This window comes from Engystomops pustulosus, chromosome 9 (assembly GCF_040894005.1).
Source record: "Engystomops pustulosus chromosome 9, aEngPut4.maternal, whole genome shotgun sequence".
NCBI classification, from domain to species: domain Eukaryota; kingdom Metazoa; phylum Chordata; class Amphibia; order Anura; family Leptodactylidae; genus Engystomops; species Engystomops pustulosus.
The window spans coordinates 35,221,307-35,244,531 of NC_092419.1; the positions used below are offsets into that span (position 1 = coordinate 35,221,307).

Sequence of the window (23,225 nt, forward strand, 5' to 3'; positions counted from 1 at the left end):
TCTCCTCCCTATATCACACTTCCTGTGCAGAGCATCTCCTCCCCATATCACACCTCCTGTGCAGAGCATCTCCTCCCTATATCACACCTCCTGTGCAGAGCATCTCCTCCCCATATCACACCTCCTGTGCAAAGCATCTCCTCCCTATATCACACCACATACGCAGAGCATCTCCTCCCCATATCACACCTCCTGTGCAGAGCATCTCCTCCCCATATCACACCTCATGTGCAGAGCATCTCCTCCCCATATCACACCTCATGTGCAGAGCATCTCCTCCCTATATCACAACACATGCAGAGCATATAAATATTTCTCCCCATTGATCCCTACGTCACTCCCTACAGTTCAGTTCGGATGAGAGATGCGACGACCCCCCCCCCTTCTTTTATACTTTCCGGTCATGTGACTTCTTCAAGCGCAGGCGCAGAAGAGATTAGCGCTCTGCGCTTGCCTAGTACTTGCGCATGCGCACTAGGAGGCAGGACGGTCCTGGGGCTCCTGGCGGCGCTGAGATCTGGCGCACTCTCCGTACGCTGCCCTGTTAACCCGTTCGGATATGGACAGTAACGAGGCGTTTCATGAGCAGCTGCGGCTCCAGCAATTATACGGAAACCGCGAGAATGCGGACGGAGAGGACCCGTACACGTTCAAGGACCCTAGTGATGGCACAGAATATGAATGGGACCTGGAGAAGAAGGCATGGTTTCCTAAGGTGCGTTCTGCTTGTTCAGTCCATTCTAGGCTGCTAGTGGAGGAGGTGTAACAGGGTAACTTAGAGAGGGCAGAGGTCAGCAGCCTGCCAGGTGCATGCTGGGAGCTGTAGTTTTAGGCCTGAACAACCCATTCACCTGAGGATCCAGACCTTTACAATGCTCCACCCACTCTGTTTACATGCAGAAAGCATGTGACCACAGTATCCAATCAATGGCTTTATCGATCACATGACCAGTTACTGGCAGGGAAATAGGTATTGCTCATATTCCCATATTGCTCCAGTACTTCCAGTTATTGGCAGAGCGGGGCGCTCTCTACACAAATACACTGGACTTATAGCTATATGTGCCATTAGTGCATGACTATACAGTGGGTACAGAAAGTATTCACAACCCTTTACATTTTTCATTGTTTATTTTATTTCAGCCAATGAATGTGCACTGTGCCCCCTTGTTGACAAAAAAAAACTGAAATGTAGATATTTTGGATAATTTATTAAACTAGAAAAACTGAAATATGACATGGTGATAAGTATTCGGCCCCTTTGCTCAGTATTGAGTAGAAGCAGCTTTGGAGCTGGTGCGGCCAGGAGTCTTCTTGGGAAGATGTAACAAGTTTCTCACCCCTGGATTTGGGGATCCTCTGCCTCTTCCTTGCAGATCTTCTCCAGTTCCCTCGGGTTGGATGGTGAACGTTGGTGGAAGCCATTTTCAAGTCTCTACAGATGCTCAATTGGGTTTAGGTCCGGGCTCTGGCTGGGTCAGTCAGGAATGGTCACAGAGATGTTCTGAAGCCTCTGCTTTGGTATTTTAGTTCTGTTCTTAGGGTCATTGTCTTGTTAGAAGGTGAACCTTCGGCCCAGTCTGAGGTCCAGAGCTCTGGAAGAGGTTTTCATCCAGGATATCTCTGTACCTGGCCGCATTCATCTTTCCTTCAATCACAACCAGTGGTCCTGTCCCTGCCCCATAGCATGATGCTGCCCCCACCATGTGTCACTGCTGGGATTGTATTTGGCAGGTGATGAGCAGCGCCTGGTTTTCTCCACACATTAAAATGAACACCAAAAAGTTCTATCTTCGTCTCATCACACCAGAGAATCTTATTTCATGTTTTTTTTTTATACATTGAATACGGCTATCATATGTCTTGCACTGAGGAGAGGCTTCTGTCGACACATTTGCCATAAAGACCCGACTGGTGGAGGCTGCAGTGTTGGAGACTTTGTGGGACTTGCCCACATCTCCCTACTGCATCTCTGGAGCTCAGCCACACTGATGTAGGTGTTTTATGATTTGATGGTGCTATTTAAATAGAGAGAGTTATTGAGAGTATTATTGCCTCTCTCACCAAGGCTTTTCTCCCACGATTGCATAGTTTGGCCAAGTCAAGGAAGAGTTGTGGTCATCATAAACTTCTTCCATTTAAGGATTATGGAGACCACTGTGCTCTTAGGAACTGAGTGCTGCCAAAAAAATTTTTGTAACCTTAGCCAGATCTGTGACACAATTCTGTCTCAGAACTCATTGGGCAGTTCCTGAAGACTGTCATAGCAAAGGGTCTGATTACTTACAGCCATTTAATATTTCAGTTTTTCTTGTTTAATAAATGAGCAAAAATATCTACATTTCAGTTTTTTCTGTCATGATTGGATCAGAGTGCACATTAATGAGCAAAAAAAAGAACTTGCCAATTTTAAAGGGGTCTGAATACTTTCTGTGTCCACTGTAGGTGTAAGTAGTGTTTTCTAAATGAATAAACAGGTCTTTTAACTATAAGTCCTTTATATTTACCCGCAACATGGAGCAAAATAACACTAAACCATTTTGTTTCTCAATAGAATAGCTCACAGGTAATTGTGCTATCTGCTTCCATGCCTCTAGCTCAGTGCCTTGTTTTTCTAGTGTGACTGCAGGGTTCTTGGTAACATCTGATTCTTGCCATGATACTTCTCTGGCCTCCTGACAAGTACATAACTATAGAAGAGTAGGTTCAGTTTCCTTGCATGGGGCTGGAACAGTAAAGATGTTCCTTACTTATTCCCTTCCAGGATTGAAATATTTGGCTCTGGTAAGCTACTGGTCTTATCCCCTATATTACATTTCCTACCCTGTAAATCCACCAGGCAAAACAGCCGGAGTTGGACGAGCCCTGAGGTCTATTGCAGTCATTGTGACAGCTGTGCGCCTCAGTCACTTGCTGGATCATAATTATACATTTTGTCAGCCCCATCATATGTTCTCCCCCTCCAGAACCAGGCTCAGTAGATTCTAGAAAATTCTATTTTTGACAGCTGTAATGCTCCTGATAAGAACTGGATGTCTGATCTCAGATTTCTACAGAGACCTTTTACCATACAGGTAAGTGGGCTTCAGGGGATGACTAATTACATACATTCTCTGATTGTTAGTACAGAAGGTGACATTGATTTTCTGATGGACTTCAAGTTGTCATTTTACATGCATAACTTTTTTTTTTTCCCCTCTTATATAGATAAGTGAAGATTTCCTGGCAATGTATCAAGCTAATTATGGTTACAATGCCCCAGAGAATTCTGAGCCTTCTCCAGCCCCAAAGGAAATCAAAGACATAGAAAAGCCCAAAAAAGTGCCCAAACCACCACCAGAACAAGGTGAACCGAAAGCAAAAGGAGACAAGAGGAAAGCAGATCCAGGTAATCATAGTAGATAAGGTTGGGGAAAAAATCCAGTTTTTAGGATTTTATGTTGGGCTGTAAAACCAAAGTGATTCTTTTCTCAAGCTAAGGCTACATTCACACGAACGTATGTGGGACGTATATACGGCGTATGTACGTCCCCCATACACGGCAATGGGCGCACGGCGCTCTACGGGAGCGGCACGGTGCTGCACACGTGTGGCACCATATCATTTAATAGCAGAGAGAAAGATAGGACATGTCCTATCCTTTGCCGGAATACGGCACCGGGCGCCATATATTGCTATAGAGAGGGGCGAGGGGAACAGCACTCATCCCGTCCTCCTCTCCCCGGCTCTGATGTATGCCCGCCATACTACGGTACGGCGGGCATACATCGTGTGAATGTAGCCAAACTTGGCTGGTTCTCCTCCATGTTCATCTGCTCCACTGGTTTCACAGACCCAGTCACACCATTGTCATTTGATTTGTGAACATAAGCCCAAATTTGTTCATGGACTGACCTACAGTGCACAAGACAGGGCACAAGACGTGCATTGTAGTTATATATGATGTGAGCCCCTGCTTCCCTGTAGAATAGCGGCACTAACTGTACAGTTTGGTGCTTCTGTTTAGTGGAGAAGGGACTTGCAATAATTAACTATGATGCGCAGAGTCCTGTCTTCTACACTGCGGTCAGTCCATGAAATCGGATTAGCACATGGTCCGTGCGTGATTCACATACTGACTGCTGTTGTGTGCTGCTGGTTTAAAACTGCTGCACAGCTTTACTATACATCCACAAAAGACGTCTTTTCTTCCATTCATTTTGAGATGATCCTGCAGCAACAAAATGATTACATGGGCTGTGGAGTCGGAGTTGTGATAAAATGGTCCAACTCCAATAACATTGTGTGGAGGATTGGCTTTGCTATTGGCAGCTAAATGTGCTGTAACAGATTAAGACAAAGGCACTGACATAAAAAGTTTCCAAAAACAGGACATGCCTTTGCTTTCTTTAAAAAGGAAGAAAAAACAGCCTCCCTTATGAACAAAACGCAATACAAAAGCTGCTCTGCCGAGCTCTAACTAAGCATTAGTCAAAACTCTCAGCTGTGTTTACAGTCCCAGATTTTGTGGTCTCCGCTCTCACAAAATGCGTTCTGCAGTCAGCACCAGGAGACATGTGGTCCATAAGCCCAAGATGGACCAGGGACACCGAACATAAGACAGAAACATACAGAAAACCTACTTTTCCTGTCACGCACAGTATGTGTTGAATATTTTTTCATAAGGAAAAACTATGTTCTTTTCCTGATCTTAGTATTTAGGCCAGGAGTGAACAACCTTTATTGGTTCGAAGGCCACATTGTCATAATGCTCAACTTTAAGGGGCCACATCAGTAACCACCATAGAAACCTAATAATGCATTCACAGGAATTATAATAATGTAGAGACCCTAGAGCAGACCATATTAATACTGGAGACCCCAGAGCAGCTGCACCACACGGCAGCTTCTCTATTTACCATGCTGGTTATATGTTCTGGCGTAAGGACCAAGAGGAGAGCTGTGCCATGAGCAGGAGAGGACCCCAGAGCAGCATAGTACAGCCACAGTACTTACCACTCCTGAGTCCTTTCCTGCTACTACGACCACTCTGCTCTGGAATTTGAAATCAACACAGGACCCGCTAGCAGGGAAAAATACTTGGCTGCACTCAATGCTACCCGGCCTTCTGCACCCATGAACACTTCCATTAGATATTGGAGCACTCGCTGACAGTCGGCAGGGAGCAGGGCACAACTTGAGGTATTACAGGCCCTCAGGTTGTGCACCCTTCTTATAGGTTTATAGTTGAGATGAATGTGGCTGCACTTTATGTACATGCTCAGTAGTGAAGTTCCTTTGCTACAGATCAGAGGAATTAGGCACAGAAAAGAAATGTGTGCACATATCTTATAACTGCTAGTGGGACCAGGAAAACAGGACTGTGGAGTCTGTGGTGGCCATTTTCATGGAGTCAGGAAATTGAAATATCACAGAATTTCTGCAGGATAATTAGTAATAAAGTGACTTATTAGTTCTTTTTCATGTTACATTGAACCTTTTCTGTAATATCTATGAAGGCACAATGGTTAAATATGTTTGTCTCCTTTTATTACAGGCTGGTTCAACGTAGAAGAGGAAAGGAACACAAATGTGTATGTAACAGGTTAGTGAGCCTGTCCATAGAGATTTTCTACTTGTGTTATTCTGGATTATTTCATTCTGCGTTCCTCTCTCCCTCTGTACTGTACAGGACTGCCTCCTGATATTACAAATGATGAATTTGTCCAGATTATGTCCAAGTGCGGAATCATCATGCGAGACCCACATAGTGAGGAATATAAGATAAAGCTATATAAAGACAAGGAAGGGAATCTGAAAGGAGATGGCTTGTGCTGTTATCTCAAGGTCGGTCATCACTCATCTTTTAACCATTTGGTGTGACCTGAGTGTTTAGTCATTCAGTTCTTCTGATTGGCCTGTTCCTTTTTTCAGGTTATTCTACATCATTTAACAAGTTAATTGTTAACTGAATAAATGCTTGTTCTAATGTCAATAAACTGTGTTTTAAGGGCATTTATCGCATATCCACAGGTCACAGATCACACCTCTGATCCGCATGGGACCCCTGACCTGCTCCATATCAGCAGGACTTCCAGGCTTCATTGTCCAGTGAGCCTTTCCATCTTGCACTTTTTCTTACTTTATGAGCCCTGGAAGTCTCACTGATATTGGATAGCCTTTACTCCTATTTGTTTTTAAATATGCCTCACATAAGGGTAAGCAATGTGAGGTTGATGGTTCTTCCGACACTAGTAACCCTTTAACTTTAAAGATTACTGCAGCCACATCTAGATGGAAATACAGATGGGGTTGCTGTTCACAATGGACAATATTCTACAAAGTCACCATGTGAATACTCCTAGGAAATTCTAGGAGGAGTATTTTCACTTTTCGACCATTGAGTATCTGTATCTTGTAGTTCACAGTCAGGGGAGCCATCAGCACTATAACTCTGCTTCCTAAATGGATATTCCCATAAAGCTCTCTGCCTTTAAATACAGTAAACTGTATGGCTAGGAAAGAATATCCATAGAAATCTGCACTGCCAGCGGAAGTAAAAAATAAATATATACCATATATACTCGAGTATAAGCCGACCCGAGTATAAGCCGAGACCCCTAATTTTACCACCGAAAACTGGGAAAACCTATTGACTCGAGTATAAGCCGAGGGTGTAGTATACAGCCAGCCAGCCCCCATGTAGTATACAGCCAGCCAGCCCCCATGTAGTATACAGCCAGCCCCCATGTAGTATACAGCCAGCCAGCCCCCATGTAGTATACAGCCAGCCAGCCCCCCAGTAGTATACAGCCAACCAGCCCCCCAGTAGTATACAGCCAACCAGCCCCCCAGTAGTATACAGCCAACCAGCCCCCCAGTAGTATACAGCCAACCAGCCCCCCAGTAGTATACAGCCAACCAGCCCCCCAGTAGTATACAGCAGCCCCTATACAGATAAAGAAATAAACTTAATACTCACCCTCCGTTGTCCCGATGTTTGTCGCGGCTCCCGGCGGCTTCTTCACTCTTCTCTGGCCGGGAGATCGCGCTGGCCGTCGCACACTGTGATGCCGTGCTGGCGCCGCTGATGACGTCATCCGCGGCGACAGCGTCGCATCACAGTGTGCGACGGCCAGCGCGATCTCCCGGCCAGTGAAGAGTGAAGAAGGCGCCGGGAGCCGCTATGGGGATCGGAAGCCGCCGGGAGCCGCGAGGAACATCGGGGACACCAGAGGGTGAGTATTAATGTATGTATTTTTATCATTGACTCGTGTATAAGCCGAGGCGAGGTTTTTCAGCACATTTTTTGTGCTGAAAATCTCGGCTTATACACGAGTATATACGGTAACTAAATTTTATTTTATCCATGAATGCATTAAAAAAAAAAGCGTGGAGTGTTAAGGAAGTTTGAAAAAATGATCATCACTTTAAGAAAAATCACATTGTAGTCATTAGGTACCTGATGATACAATTGAAGTGAACACGCTTACATGGAAGACCGCCATTGTAAACACTACTGTGGATGTTCAAAAGTCACAAGATCTGTCTAACCATGTGATGCTCAACCACAGTCCCCATAAAAACGGCACTGTAAACGGGTTGTTATTACACACATTATATGTTATGAACCACACGATGGATGGTGGGAATAAATAACGATTTCATATAAAACATTATAACGTGTGGAAGTGCTGTAGCACTATTTGTACAATAATGAGTGGCCAAATACTTATACAAGGTCCATCATTGTAGTGAGACTTGCAGAGCAGCAATGTATCCACAACAAGATCAATAAACATCCATCAAGTCACTTCTAAAGTTCATACTATTCGGGGATTGTGTATCTAATAGCATGATCCAAAAAGCTTCGCATGTGTAATCTCTTAATGCGATCTTCACCTTGTTTGTTGGCAGGTACTTGGGCGTATGAGGTGTAATATCTGTCGCTTCAAGCGCAAAACCTCATCCTTCAAATCCCGAGTTACTAACTCCACATTGTTTTTTATTAAGAAACATCTTCTTTGTGAATCTACACATGTGGTATAGCTGATAACGTGCTCACAATGTAATGTATGTGGGTTGTACGTCTCTGAGACTTAGAACCCGCATATCGGAGCATATAAGAAGCACAGCGATCACTTGTTCTAACCCTTCGATTGCCGATGGTGGCCTTGTAGGTGCCGTCATCTTTGTTTCGTATGTTGCTTCCTGTGACGTCATCGGGGAGAGACGATCTGTCGCCATGAGGTCAGGCTGTTGTTTCCGTAGATCTGTTACAATGTGCGATTTGCACATTATAATAGATGATGTTGAAAATCCACATATACTGCTGTACTATAGTACGGCAGTATATGGTAGGATCAATCAGACAACCTGAAAATAGTAAAAAAGAAAAGTTTATAAAACCTTAAAGGGGTTGTCCGCTTTAAACACGTAACATTAAATAAATGATATTAATTGTGGAATGAAGTTTTAACATTTTCTGTATCAATTGGTGGTGGTGTACCTCACGGTTCTGTGCTTGGCCCTCTACTATTTAATATATTTATTAATGATATAGAGGTAGGAATTAATATCACTGTGTCTATTTTTGCAGATGACACCAAACTGTGTAGTGTAATACAGTCTATGGAGGATGTTCATAGGCTGCAGGGTGACTTGGACAAACTGAATGTTTGGTCATCCACTTGGCAAATGAGGTTTAATGTGGATAAATGTAAGGTTATGCACCTGGGGGCCAATAATCCAAAAGGCAAAATATGTCCTTGGGGGAGTAAATCTGGGAGAGTTCCTTGTTGAGAAGAACCTGTGGGTACTAGTAGATCATAAATTGAATAACAGCATGCAATGTCAATCAGCTGCCTCTAAAGCCAGTAGGATCATGTCATGTATCAAAAGTGGAATGGACTCTCGTGATAGGGATGTAATATTACCACTATACAAGGCGCTGGTTCGGCCACACCTGGAATATGCCGTCCAGTTCTGGGCACAGGTCCATAAAAAGGATGCCCTGGAGCTGGAGAGGGTTCAACGTAGAGCCACAAAACTGATAAGAGGTATGGAGGATCTTAGTTATAAAACAACTAGATTTATTTAGTCTGGAAAAGAGACGACTACGAGGGGACATGATTAATTTATATAAATATATGAATGGTCCATACAAAAAATATGGTGGTAAGTTGTTCCAGATTAAATCAAATCAAAAGACGAGGGGGAACTGTCTCCGTTTGGAGAAACCAAGGTTTACTCACCAGAGGTGACAGGGCTTTTTTACTATGAGAACTGTCAATCTGTGGAATAGCCTGCCTCAGGCGCTGGTCACAGCAGGGATCAGAGAGCTTTAAGAAGGGTCTAGATGCCTTTTTACACCTAAATAACATTGATTGTTATGCTATATAGCAGTGATGGCGAACCTTTTAGCGGCCGAGTGCCCAAACTGCAACCCAAACCCCTCTTATTTATCGTGAGGTGCCAACCAAAAATTGAATCAGGAACATATTGCACCCTGTTCAACAACTTTGAATCATATTGGCCTCCTGAGAACAGCAACACAGTAGAAAGATGGAAAAATCGTGGGTTCAGCAGGAGGTCCTCCAAAGATAATTCAGCCCTGTCTACTCATTCTTCCTCTTCCTACAGTCCCAAGTAGCGAAGGAAGTATCAAAATATGACCGAAAGCAGCATCTTTTAAGTTGCTTGGAACTGCAGGAATATTCTTTGAGTCCTGTCTGGTGTGCTGGGGCTGTGGACCGGGTGCCCACAAAAAGGGCTCTGAGTGCCGCCTCTGGCACCCGTGCCATAGGTTCGCCACCACTGCTATATAGGATTGTTTCCCCTAAATCCCTTCCTCATCCAATCCCTACCCTTCCTTGGTTGAACTTGATGGACAAGTGTCTTTTTTCAACTGTATAAACTATGAATTCTTCACTGCTTTCTAGATCTCTTCTTGCTGTTGTGCAATAAGAAGCTCAATTGTTTACTTCCTGTAGATCAGTGGTCCTCAACCTTTGTAATGCTGCGACCCCGCAATACAATTACTCATGTTGCGGTGACCCCAAACCATGCGATTTGCAGTAAAAACACAATAAAATCGTGGCTCCGAAGGCTTTAGGCGACCCCTGTGTTTTGGTCGTTCGACCCCTGCTAGGGTCACGACCCACAGGTTGAGAACCACTGCTGTAGATAAACACTAATCCATAGTCATGTGATGTCACACAGGTGCACCCGTGTGACATCACATGACCATAGACCATTGTTTATCTACAGAAAGTAAACGATGGAAGGATTTATAATTTATCATTACACAAACAATATCAATTATTTGCTGGAATGTTCTTAAAGTGAACAACCCCTGAAGTTCAAATCACCTTCTCTTTCTTTAAAAAAAGAACTGATATAAAAATAAAGTAAAATTGTAAACCTGTTGGATATCACCGCGTCCGAAAATGTCCAGTCTATCAAAATATAATAACAGTTATTCCCAGCATTGAACTATGTAACTGAAAATAGCTCCGAAATGTCCGAAATGCCACTTTTTCGCCATTTTGCAACATATAAAGTATTTAAAAGCGTTATTTGGGGTGTACAATGAAAGCCTATTTGGAATAGTTTTTCCCGCTTCCCAGTAAAAGACATGCAATAATAGATACCATCACTAAGAAGTGCAATTTGTAACGCATAAATAAGCCCTTATACAGCTCTGTACACGGAAAAAATGGAAAAGTTCTAGATTTTTGAAGGTGGGGAGCAAAAATGAATGAAAAAATGCTGTGTCCTTAAGGAGTTAATGCATTCATGGATTAAATAAAATTTTGCTATACAGGCGGTCCCCTACTTGAGATCACTGACTTACAGACGACCCCTAGTTACAAACGGACCTCTGGATGTTGGTAATTTACTGTACTTTAGCCTTGGGCTACAATAAACAGCTATAACAGTTATTAAAGGTGTCTGCAATCAAGATTTCTTGTTAATCCTGGTTGTCACAGAAACCAAAAAAAATTTTAACTGGGGTTACAATAATAAAGTATACAGTTCCGACTTGCATACAAATTCAACTTAAGAACAGACCTGCAGGACTGCCTGTATATTTTTTTTTACTTCCATAGCCAGTGCGGATTTCTATGGATATTCTTTCCTAGCATTTTTACCTTTTGAGTCCAAGTGTTTTTTTCAAGGCTTTTATCCAGCATGGCTGTACCTGAAAACATGCGGATATATGGATGAGCTATAGCGCATTGTTTTTTTTGGACATTAAGCTGTATGGCTGCTTACATCCAGCTTTCTGTCATAGAGAGAACTCTGCAGCCATTCCTAGCCACACAGTCCTCTCTATTGCCCGACAATGATTTACATGAATGTAATGAAAATATGAGCTGAACACAATGGGGCAGATTTACTTACCCGGTCCATTCGTGATCCAGCGACGCGTTCTCTGTGGAGGATTCGGGTCTTCCGGCGATTCACTAAGGTAGTTCCCTCGATGTCCACAAGGTGTCGCTGCTGCGTTGAATTTCGTCGGAGTGCATTGAAGTTCACCAAGCCAGGCCGGGTGCAGGTATGCGCCTGCCAAGCGACACTTTTTTTTTTTTTTTTTTAATGCGGCGGTTTTTCCGAATCGGTCGGGTTTTCGTAAATCCCCCGACCCACCCCCCCCACCCCGATTTCCGTCGGAAAACCGCAATTCGGGCTCTTAGTAAATGACCTCCATTGTCATTCAACACATTATGCTACGTTCCATCATTACTGAGCTGCTATTGAATTCTTTGAATCATTTTTAATAATATGAGACCCAAATATGCTCTAGACCATCAGGGGAAAAAAAACATGCATACCGTTTCTTGATATACCACTGGTAGGAAAACTCGCTGCTATGGAATAACAATATTAATATTGTCAACACTTGCTTTTTCTAGCCCAAAAATGCAACAGTAATCAATAAATGCTTATCTCCTCTCCCTTACAGAAAGAATCGGTAGAGCTCGCTTTAAAGCTTCTGGATGAGTATGAGATCAGGGGGTACAAGCTTCATGTGGAAAATGCCAAATTCCAGTTAAAGGGGGAGTATGATGCAACAAAGAAGAAGAAGAAATGTAAGGACTACAAGAAGAAGTTATCTCTCCAACAAAAGTATGTAGTTATTTACTGCTGGATGCGGCTGCTCTGCTTTTTTTTTTTTTTTGGTGTTGTATTATGTTTGGAGGTCTCTAGTATGTCTGTGAGTGCTTTTAGAATATATGGGCATCACAAAGTCTGAAGGAAGGGTTTGATGTTTGCTGTGACCTTTCCATGCATTAAGTGTTCTGTCATGGAAATGAATGGCCGACATAGAACACCAAGATTATCTCTGCAGGGCAACTATATGTGGGGAAACGCCAAAAACATACACTATTGAGGCTGCCTTTTTAAAGGGGATGGAACACCATTGTTCTAATTGATTAATTAACACAAGAATTTAAAATTATAATTCTTTTTCCAATCTGATTGTAATATCTGGTTATAGATTTTTATTTCTGATAATTTCTGTCAATTATAATGGGGGATGCCAGAGATGTAAAAAAAAAACCAAAACCCTGTGATTACATCTATAGTCATTAGTGGTGTAATGATGGGTCAGTAGTGTTTTATATATATTCAGGTCACATATTAATTTGTTTTACATTATTAGAAGCATCAGCCCTTATGGCCTTGTGTCCTATCTGCAGGCCAGGGGTGTAACTACAGCCATAGCAGCTGCTATGGGGTCTGCAGTGTGAGGGGGCCCCTGCATCTGACCTCAAACACTAAAGAATGGAAAGTGCACCTTTATATACATATTATCCCCATAGACAGCAATGGCGGCCTGGCGGCGGTAAGGTGCCACACATCTCTATCTTTCCCTGTGTGTGCGGTCATGCGCTGCTTTTCTCTATGGAGGGGTCCCCTCCTTTCCAGCGCACAGTGGTATGCCCACCCGCCTGTGGGCGTACGGCTGTCTGAATGTACCCTAATATGTATATAGTAGTACACATCTTCCCCGCTTCCAGCTGAGCATGTGGTCAGCAGCTACTGGGACAGATCTGTGTAAGCGTGTATATGTGTGATTATTCCTGTGGTGGTAGGGGGGCCATTCAGCGTTCTGCTATGGAGCCCTCTCTCTTCTAGTTACTCTTCTGCGGCAGGCAGCATGTTACAGGGCAGGAAGAGCTGAGCAGATTGTACATAGTGTCTTATCAGCAGGCAGCATGTTATAGAGCAGGAGGAGCTGAGCAGATTGTACATAGTGTCTTATCAGCAGGCAGCATGTTATAGAGCAGGAGGAGCTGAGCAGATCTTACATAGGGTCCTATCTGCAGGCAGCATGTTATAGAGCAGGAGGAGCTGATCAGATTGTACATGGGTGTCTTATCTGAAGACAGCATGTTGTAAAGCAGGAGGAGATGAATAGATTGTAAATGGTGTCCTATCTGCAGACATAGCATGCCATAAAGCAGGAGGAGCTGAGCTGATTGTACTGTACATATTGTTCTATCTAGTAGTTACTCTATAACCTCTAACCTGTGGATATTCACACTCACTTTTATTTCTTCTTTACTAGACAATTGGATTGGAGGCCAGAGAAGAAAGACGAGTCAAGGAAGCGATTTGAGAGAGTTATTATTATCAGAAATATGTTCCATCCCAAAGACTTTGAGGTGAGACATTATTTATCATCAGGTCGCACCGTTACCTGCTGGACTCCATAAGAGAGTAGTAATAATTCTTGCTGCTGCTATCATTGCGGCCTGTAGGGGGCGCTGTTGTTTAACTAGGTGATCAGTCTGATACAGTAGCAGAAAATATTGTATGTAACCACTAGATGTAGCATCATTTCTATCCATGGTTATCTGTCATTTTACTTCCCAAGGTGCATTATAGATTTAGTATTTGTTTGTAATTGTTTATATTTCTTGTCTCTTATTCCGCCCCCCGCCCCCCCATCCATGTAGACCCTCGCATATCTTTTCATGTTTTCTCTCTATAGCTTTTAGGAGATGGCAGGATGAATCCCAGCTCCATTATTTGGACCACCCAAGCCGCCATAGAATTTAAGATTCTTATAAAATTGTTATTGTGAATTGAAACCTTTATATATATCAGCTCAGATTCTTTCCCACAATCACATATTTTCATATAGGGCATTTAACTCATCCCAAACTTTTAAAATTTTTTAATACCTAATAGGTGGTGAGAAAGGTCAAGTGTGCGTCCTGCTGCTTCATTCAGTAGTATAGCACTGTGGCCGGGCACAGCGCTCGACTACCTCCTTCTGTTCACAGTGCCGGTGATAGTGGCGTGCTGTGCTCAGCAATTTCCAATGATCCCATACTGCAGGATGTACTCTCAACATACCACCTAACCCAGTACTAGACCCCCAACTCTCTGTATTACTGGGGGTTCTGTTCTCGTAATCGGTAGGGGTCCCAGCGGTCAGAGCCTCACTGATGAGAATGTTATTCCCTACCCTGGTATAACTTTGAAAACTTGGTACTTTGCCTTTAATCAGATGCCAAATGCGTTCTACATTATCCCTAGCCTTATGGGGAAGCTGGGTATCTGTAGGTGACAATATCTAACTAAACCAACTCTGTGTAAAATAGTTAAGTCTTCCTCCAGTGCACCCTGTGACCCTTGACCTAGGAGTCTTGCACCAATTAAACACCATCCATATAATCCCCTGCATATTATGCGGAGTACTGTAGGGATTGTATCTATGTATATGGAAATCAATGGATTGTGGCCACAGGTCATATTATGCGGAGTACTGTAGGGATTGTATCTATGTATATGGAAATCAATGGATTGTGGCCACAGGTCATTGGCATTTTTGCATTAATTGGGGCATGAGCCGTACCTTTCATTAAGAAATGCTTTGCTTGATGACAAATCAGCTGAATTTCTGGATGTGCAGGTACCAGTCTGACCAGATTGCTGGATATTTTTACGAGCCTGTGGAATGTGGGTAGGGCGACTCCTACAACCTCTAGCTTTCGGCGCGTTGCTACTGTTGTCTGTAGAAAACGATCAGGTAGACAGTTATTATAGAGAGGTGTCTATTACTGGCCTTATAAAAAAGAAAAAAATTAAAAACTCAATTTCACTAAACTTTAAAAAAAAAAAAAAAAAAAAAAAGTGGGATTATACCCACTTTACTTGGCTTTCTCCATGTTCCATCCCTTCCACCCCTGTCTGCCCCCGGGGATGTGATAGATGACTGCAGGGTGAGGAGGCTCGGGGGTTGTGCGGAGGAGTTTGTAGTTTCTGCTGATGCTGGGCACAGTCTTTGTCTTTATTACAAGTACTACCGGCTATAGCAGTGATGGCTAACCTATGGCACTGGTGCCAGAGGTGGCACTCAGAGCCCTTTCTGTGGGCACTCAGGCCATCACCAGAGATGACTCCAGGTATCTTCCTACAGTCCCAGACAGCCCAGGACTTGCTGTGCACAGAGCTATTTTAAAGTGACAGCTGTACCTGGGACTATTTTCTGCTTTATTGGTGTCCTCAGGTGCTGGTATCAATGAAAGCTGTGACAGAGAAGGGAGTATAAATCACAAATTAAATTTCTGTGTTGGCACTTTGCGATAAATAAGCGGGTCTTTGTTGTAGTTTGGGCACTCGATCTCTAAAAGGTTTGCCAACACTGGGCTATAGCATTACTGCAAACTAAAAGGAAACGGATCAGCAAAGTCTACCAAGCGATTTATTAAATATACAGGCCGTCCCCGGGTTACATACAAGATAGGGTCTGTAGGTTTGTTCTTAAGTTGAATTTGTATGCAAGTCAGAACTGTATATTTTATGATTGTAATCCCAGCCAGAACTTTATTGGTCTCTGTGACAATTGCATTTTAAAAATGTTGGGTTGTCATAAGAACCAGGATTAACAATAAATCTTCATTACAGACACATGTGATAACTGTTACAGCTGTTTATTGCAGTCTAGGACTAAAGTACAATAAATTACCAATATCCAGAGGTCCGTTTGTAACTAGGGGTTGTATGTAAGTCGATTGTTCTTAAGTAGGGGACCGCCTGTACTTAATATACAAGACCAAATCTAGGACATGTGGATCCAAAGACTTTGCTGATCCACTTCTCTTCAATCTGTTCTATTTACTTGCGCTGCCTGCGCCCCAGCTTCAGGATCGCACAATCCCAGGTGACCGCGATCGTTCATTTTTAGATTTGTTGCTATTGCTTTACTGCAACAGTAATGATGGGGATGAGACAACTCAACCCCAATCTTTCCCCCTGCCTCTGAGTCCTTTTGCACTGCAGTGGATCCTTGCTGTGGTACAGAGGGGACGGACAGTATTCGGACCCCTTTATATTTTTCACTCTTTGTTTCATTGCAGCCAAGTGGGAAGATCCAAAAAGTTCCTTTTTTTGCTCATTAAAGGAAATTAGGCACCATAAAAACCAAATACTCATCTCCGCTCCTCTTCATCTTGATCCTGGCGCTGTCCTCCACTAGTCGTGACACGCCGCCATCACCTAGATAATGGGGACAAGATGTCTGCCATCTCCCTCTCCCAGCTGAGCCTCACTATTTTCCTATAAGAATGGTGTTATCCACTTGTCAATTAATTTACTCATTTCTAGGAGGAATAATGGAGGAATAGGTTAATGCAGATCCATGTGCTCCATAGACATGGATCTACAAATCTTTACCAAAACAGTCAGAAAAGTCAATGGTTCTCTGTAAGGCCAGATCATTGGTAAAATTGGAATTCCATGTTATATTGGATGAGATATTGCTGATCCATAACGCCCGGCTGTGTTTTGCTCATACAGGAGGATCCTCTTGTGCTGAATGAAATCCGTGAAGATCTACGATCAGAGTGTGAAAAGTTTGGGCAAGTGAAGAAAGTCCTTATATTTGATGTAGGTATTTAGGATGAAGCATCTGACACTTGGATACTTTTGTTTTTTATTTTTTTTTTTTTAACCATTTTTTTGGTCGTCCATCTTTTTAGCGTCACCCGGACGGAGTTGCATCTGTCGCCTTTAGAGAAGCAGAAGAAAGCGATGCTTGTATATTGGCTTTGAACGGGAGGTGGTTTGGTGGTCGGCAGCTTGTGGTTGAAGCGTGGGATGGTGTGACAGATTATCAGGTAACGTTTTATACCACGAGGTGTCGCTCGGACAGGTCACTCTTGAAAAATCTGTTGTTGTAGAACTGGTCGGTCCTACCTGCAAGAGCAAGATGGTCCCCTGAGGGCTCATTCATTGTAGCTTCACACTTGCTGGCTACATGTTATTCCTTCTAGGGCCCCTTTCACAAATGCCTGGGCATAACATACATTCGGCTGCGGGAGGAGCAGAGAGCACTCCTCACCCCTCCCCTCTCTATAGGGAGACGAGCACGCTCTATCTTTTTTCCAGCGACTGCACAATACGTTGACACTTGTGCTCACCATACAATGTCGTGCACAATGCACTTCTATAGTGATTATGTTCACTGCTGTGCATACGGCTAGCATATGGCTGCCATATACAGTCATGGGCAAGGCACTTATATGTACCTAGAGAGGAGCTGTCCCTATTCCAAGCACTGTATAATGCAGGACGGGTTGGGCGTGGGCGAAAGTTGAACACCGTGTGGTTTTTGTGCCCCTGTTTGTTTACATGGGGCATGGACCGGAGAGATGGCATTGCGGGATGCCAGGAGGGATCGCGGAGGTAAGGAAATGTTTATTTTTTTTAAGCAGCCCCGTCCCGGCCACCAAGGTTTTCTTTACGGGCTTGGACAACCCCTTAAATGTACGCACCTGCAGTGCTAGCGGTCCCACCCGTCACCTATCTATGCATTCGAGGCTTGGGTGGGACAGGGGGAGGGGGTTGCATACATTAAAATAGCAGGCGCTCGGGTGACGTAGCCGGAGCCTCCAAGGTTAGTTTGCAAAAGAACAGGTCCTATTCTTGTTCATCTTTGTGGTCCAGGAAGTTTCTTTCTATTGATACCAGCGGTGTGAGCGGTGCTAACACACAGATATCATACGGGCACTGTATATACATTATAAGCTGACTCCTCACTGGATTGTTCAGCCAACATGTCCCTAGGCTCTCCTGAGTACAGGTGATTGTGTGACCACACTTTTCTCTGGGACAGCCACATCCTCATCACTGTGCAGCCTATACATTTGGCATTTAGAGTGGGTGTGACTTAGGCTAGCTCCACCCACCATGACCCGAAAGCATGATGCCTGAGGTCAGGTAAGGAGCTTTGTCCGTGCATTGCCTGGACATACAGGAAACCTACGGAGTGGGTTAGGTGCTTCCTCACCACAGTCTCCTTTTTCGTGCCTGTGTGTGAGGAGATGTCTGGAACCGCACCAGCTTTACTACAGAGAGATTGCCCAGCAAGTACATGGAAAGTCTGTGCGATTTTAGACACATCTGGCTTTTTTTTTTACTTTCAGGAGTAAAACTCATTCCCCTGTCTGAATGTAGCAGCAGGACAAGCATGCACACTGCCCCTCCATTCACAGATAGCGCTCCAGCCGCCCCATAGCTAGTGAACGGAATAGCAGGTCTCAACTTTATTGTGGATTGCGAATAACTTTGTAACTTGAGCCAACCCCTTTAACACCAATAATAAAGAGCCACACTTGGCCGGTAGATAGTTACAGAACATACACCACCCACATATTATTTAGACTGTGACCCGATGGTCAGGATAAGTCCTCTCCGCTTTATCTGCTGGTGTCTCTGTTGGACGTTGTAGTAGTTGTGCAGCCTCGGAACAGACCTGATTTACAGCTCGTGTTGTAGATTGTTGTTTTCTCTGTTGAGCTGTTTCTATAGCTATGTCATCACGCGTTATACTTGCGGCCATTCATAATAGTCGACTGATTGTTGTCTTCGTTCTGCTGAGTGTCGTTCTTTTTTCTTCCACTTGGCTGTGACTTCAGGGACACAGGAATGTCTTATAACTCCGAGTCATTGCTGATTCAGGTTCTAGGAATCGTCCCTAGATCCGACATAATCGCTGTCTCTAGAGATGATGCCGCAGCTAGGGTAGTAAGCCAATGTCAGACACCTCTGGTGGACACTTCTTCATGCTGAGAAGATCAAGCATGTAAAATGCAACATGCCTGATCTGTATCGAGTGTTATCTGTCAGGACAGTCGGACAGCTCCATGCACGTCACAAATTCAACTGGTCTTACCACAATCGGCAGGGTTATCTGGACGTGACTATACATCCAGATGGGAGGTATCTTTGCTCATCTGAACATACAGTTGCGATTTGGCTATCAATGGCTTTGGTCTACAGACCTTCCAAGAGTAAGTGCCTAATAGGATTGTCCTATAAGATTGACTGTCGGCTACCATGTCAGCTCATCATACTTACATACTGGTATTATATTAGAAATAAATAGCGCTGTGACATCCCAAGGGGATCTCAAAAAGTGTTCAATGAAAATCAAGCAAACCAGGTGCACTTACTCATGGACAGGTGTCATGACTGTGGTAATATATTTGTTATCCATGACCACCTTCCTTCAAAAATCAACTTTTAAAATAATGCTAATGAACCAGAAATATTCTGGAGCATATACAAGCCACTCTGTGCTGCAGCATGATGGGGTATTACACTGTTCAGAAACACCCCCTCCACTGTGTGTTGAAACTCACTGCTCATAAGCATAATTTTAAAAATTTAATAAGTGTCCCTGGTTTATTATGCTTGATTTTGATGGTAGATTTTGATGTGTATCAGTGTCTTAAGATTAGATGTTGATCCTATTTGACTCCTTGTCTGTTGTTTGGGTTTGCCTTAGAGTTCAGGGTCACGTGTGGTCATTACTTCACTGACTGTCTACATGGCTATTACTAGTTAGTAACAAATTCTTCTTTAACACAGATTGAAGAGACATCTCGAGAGAGGGAAGAGCGACTCAAGGGCTGGGAGACCTTCCTACAGACTGAGGAGAAAAAAGCGTCTGCAGATGCGAGCGCCGAGAAGGCAACACCCTGCATAAATAATGGACAGTCTGAAAACAAGGAGGACAATGGAAACAAACCTGTGCACGATACGGACAGTGCCCAGCAGCAAGGAAGCCAAGAGGCAGAACTGGCCGATAATGATGCTGCATCCACAGACAGCAGCATTGGTGACAGCGATGGCGAAGACGCCGAAGGACGGTCATAGAGCATCGCGTTTCTTCATCCGGCTGCCTCTTGCTGTCGGATACTTTTAGGGTGATTTCAGTCTAGTTCATGCCGACATTTGGCAACTACATTATACGTTTGATTCATTTTGCTTACTTAATATTTTCTTCTTTTTTCTCGTAAAGGCAGGTCTAGATTTGGGAAACCGTCTTAAAGGGATTTCCACCTTTTAGTTTTATGTTAAAGGAAGAGACCACAGCGTATTCCTCGATCTCTGAAATATCTCTTCACATACAAAAATCCCAAATGTGATTACAGTATTTTGGATACGGTAATCGAATCCCAAGTTTAATGGTTTGTCCATTATTATTATTATTAATTGCCTTACCATGGTAACACTTATCTTTAGGTTCTCTCTGTATCTCATCCATATTAAAAAATACAGTGCTCACCCTGTATCTCTCCTGCACCCAGCTGTATGCTTGCCTGGGCGAGCAGCCGTAAGTGTGCATCAGACCTTATACAAGGGCTTCCCAGCATATCAGTGGGATATTTACTGGATGCGACAGCATAAATGTTAAATTTGGACATACCAGATGGTAACTAAAGGTGGCAATCCCCTTTAAGAGGAAATAAATTTTGTTGTAATAAAGAATTAATCTGCCTAATCATGTTAAAATGTCCATAACATGACTACTACATGAATCCAACCGGATGCTTTGTGGCGTCGGTCACAGATATGAAAGTGAAGACATTCAGCACATACTGAAGATTCAATTAGCCACCACCATGTAGGAAGTTTTCAGAATCGGATATAACCTCTATATCAAGCGGTGTGCGGCAATTTACTCTACAAGTTGCAGACTAGATAAGATCTTTATCCAGGAGGGAGGCGTATAGCAGTGCTGAGAGTGTCGTTGTGTTTTATATCCATCTCTCATCTCCTATCTGGCTCATTTTTATTCTATTTGTCAGTTACTAGTAGAATGTTCAGAAGCTAAATGGAAGTGTAGGTAAACCCTGTACCCTGATATTCTAAGCACATTGTCAGCACACAACATCTCATAGCACAGAGGAATAATGAAGTGTCTGCTTAGAGAGGCCCTGCCCACATACTGGAATCTTACAATGACCATCACTGAGTAAAATTGTAAATTGTAAGGGGGTTAAACATGATCTTTATTATGTAAACATCACTTTCGGATTAAAATGTGAGAACTTTCTATCATGGGCAAACCCCTTTAAGAAATGTTGATCTCCGTGTTAATTTTAAAGCGACACATCCTTGGTTGCTTGGTACAGCAGGAAGTGTAGACAGGGCCGGATTATCTTTGGAGGTCCCCCTGCTGAACCCACAATGTACAGAGGAAACCTGGAGAGAAGCTACAATGATAGTCTGAATTTGCCCTTCTTTTAACCGTTTTGGCGTCCCCATGAGGCCAATGCGATTGAAAGTTGTTGAAGAGCAGGGAGCAAAGCCACTGCTTAAATTGCTGTTTTAGATTTGGCATTCAGTCTCTAAAAGGTCTGCCATCACTGCTCTATATTATATTTTCCATATATTTACCAATGTGCTTGATGACCCTTCATAGGAATCCTACAGTGTTTCAGTTTAACATAGACTCTCAATCATCAATTACAGAGCTGTGTAAACCCTTGAGTGGTCAGTAACCAATGAAGCAATGCAGAGAGCCTCCTCCTTTATGGATATGCAAATAAACATGCAAGTGCAATGGGGGCGGGCCTAATGTGCCAGATATGTTTACAGATTGCTGTGATGCAGGCAAGGTCACAGTCCTAGTGGGCTTCATCATAAGGGTTGGAGCACTTAGGGCTGTCTGTAGACAAATCTGACAAATTGGTCCCGCCCCCAGTGCACTTGCCGGTAACAATCCATAAAAAGATTACTTTTTAAAGATTAAGTTGCTTTTTCCCTTGGTGGTGACAAATGTCTGTTTCTGCTGGTATTAAAGACCCTTGCACTGCGTTATCCTTAGTAAGAAGTTACTTTGGACCCAGTAGACCCGAGATTATTATGTAGCACATGGGTCAGTATCTACAATATATCTACAGTATCCCAATACTAATACCTCCTTGTAACAAAATCCGATCTGGAGACCCTGCAGCACATTTAGCTATCTCTAGTGAGAAGTGTGAGAATTTGCCAGGAGCCCCAAAACTGGATGAACCTGTTTCTGAAGTTGGCAGTTGGTATGGTTGTGTCTGGGTTGTTTTTTTTGTTTTTTTCAAGTTGAGGAAGAAATTTTTTTGTGTGCTTAAAAAGTGTTTTTGTAATTTTTACTTACAGCGATTTATAAACCTATAAACAATTTTGTATGGTTTATTTTTGATGAATGATTTTTCTGGGCTATGTTGTTCTCTCAAGCTGAAGATGATGTTAAAGAGGACCTGTCACCTCTAAAAACTGCACTAGGAGCTGCTTACTCTAGTGCTACAACAGACGCCACAGTGTTACACTGCTAGCTCTATCGGAAACACTGCAGCGCTGTGCAATAGAAAAGCTTCATGTGACGGTCACCGCCTCTAATCCCCCTTTAGTGAGCAGCTCCTAGTGCAGTTTTTAGAGGTTATTGGTCCTCTTTAAGTATTAGACCTGATACTCTGTGTAATCATAGGTACTCTGTGTATCATGCAGTTAGCAGCTGCAGGACTGTGAAAATGCATTAAAGGGGTCGGCCACACTTTTACATAAGCTGCCCACATGCAATTACTGCCTTAATAATAACCTCTAAATGTTCATCAAGTGATTCAGCAGTGCCTGTACTTACTTTAGTGCTGTCTGCAAACTCTCTGTATCTTTATTTACATGTCTGAACACTGATGAATAGGAGGAGCTGCAGCAGGAGATTATGACTAATCCTACTTCTACTACTTTCCCCTCCCATCTTCCTGTGATGGAAGGCACAGTGGGTGACTCCAATTGGACAAACTGAAGCTGTGAGAAACATGTAGTTATGTGTATGTGTGTGTGTATATATATATATATATATATATATATATATATATATATATATATATATATATATATATATATATATAATGACAGGTGAGAACAGGAAAAGGGTGAAGCTCTCAAAGGAGGCA

General features: G+C 43.2%; 1 protein-coding gene across 1 annotated transcript; it reads left to right on the plus strand.

Annotated features, from left to right (window-relative positions):
- Nucleotides 1–428: 428 nt before the first annotated feature.
- HTATSF1 (HIV-1 Tat specific factor 1) lies at nucleotides 429–22,110 on the plus strand. The gene is made up of 9 exons (XM_072123048.1): nucleotides 429–715; nucleotides 3,208–3,388; nucleotides 5,537–5,584; nucleotides 5,672–5,826; nucleotides 11,948–12,111; nucleotides 13,559–13,655; nucleotides 16,798–16,887; nucleotides 16,980–17,117; nucleotides 19,873–22,110. Exons 1-9 carry the CDS (start codon nucleotides 560–562, stop codon nucleotides 20,158–20,160), a joined length of 1,317 nt encoding a protein of 438 aa, XP_071979149.1. The 5' UTR covers nucleotides 429–559; the 3' UTR covers nucleotides 20,161–22,110.
- The last annotated feature ends 1,115 nt before the right edge of the window (nucleotides 22,111–23,225 follow it).

Excerpts from the sequence above, each read along its gene's own strand:
- HTATSF1 (XM_072123048.1), top strand. The coding sequence starts at position 560 with ATGGACAGTAACGAGGCGTTTCATGAGCAGCTGCGGCTCCAGCAATTA. Across the intron at positions 5,585-5,671 it reads CACAAATGTGTATGTAACAG|GACTGCCTCCTGATATTACA; the intron begins GTTAGTGAGCCT and ends TGTACTGTACAG. Across the intron at positions 12,112-13,558 it reads AAGTTATCTCTCCAACAAAA|ACAATTGGATTGGAGGCCAG; the intron begins GTATGTAGTTAT and ends CTTCTTTACTAG.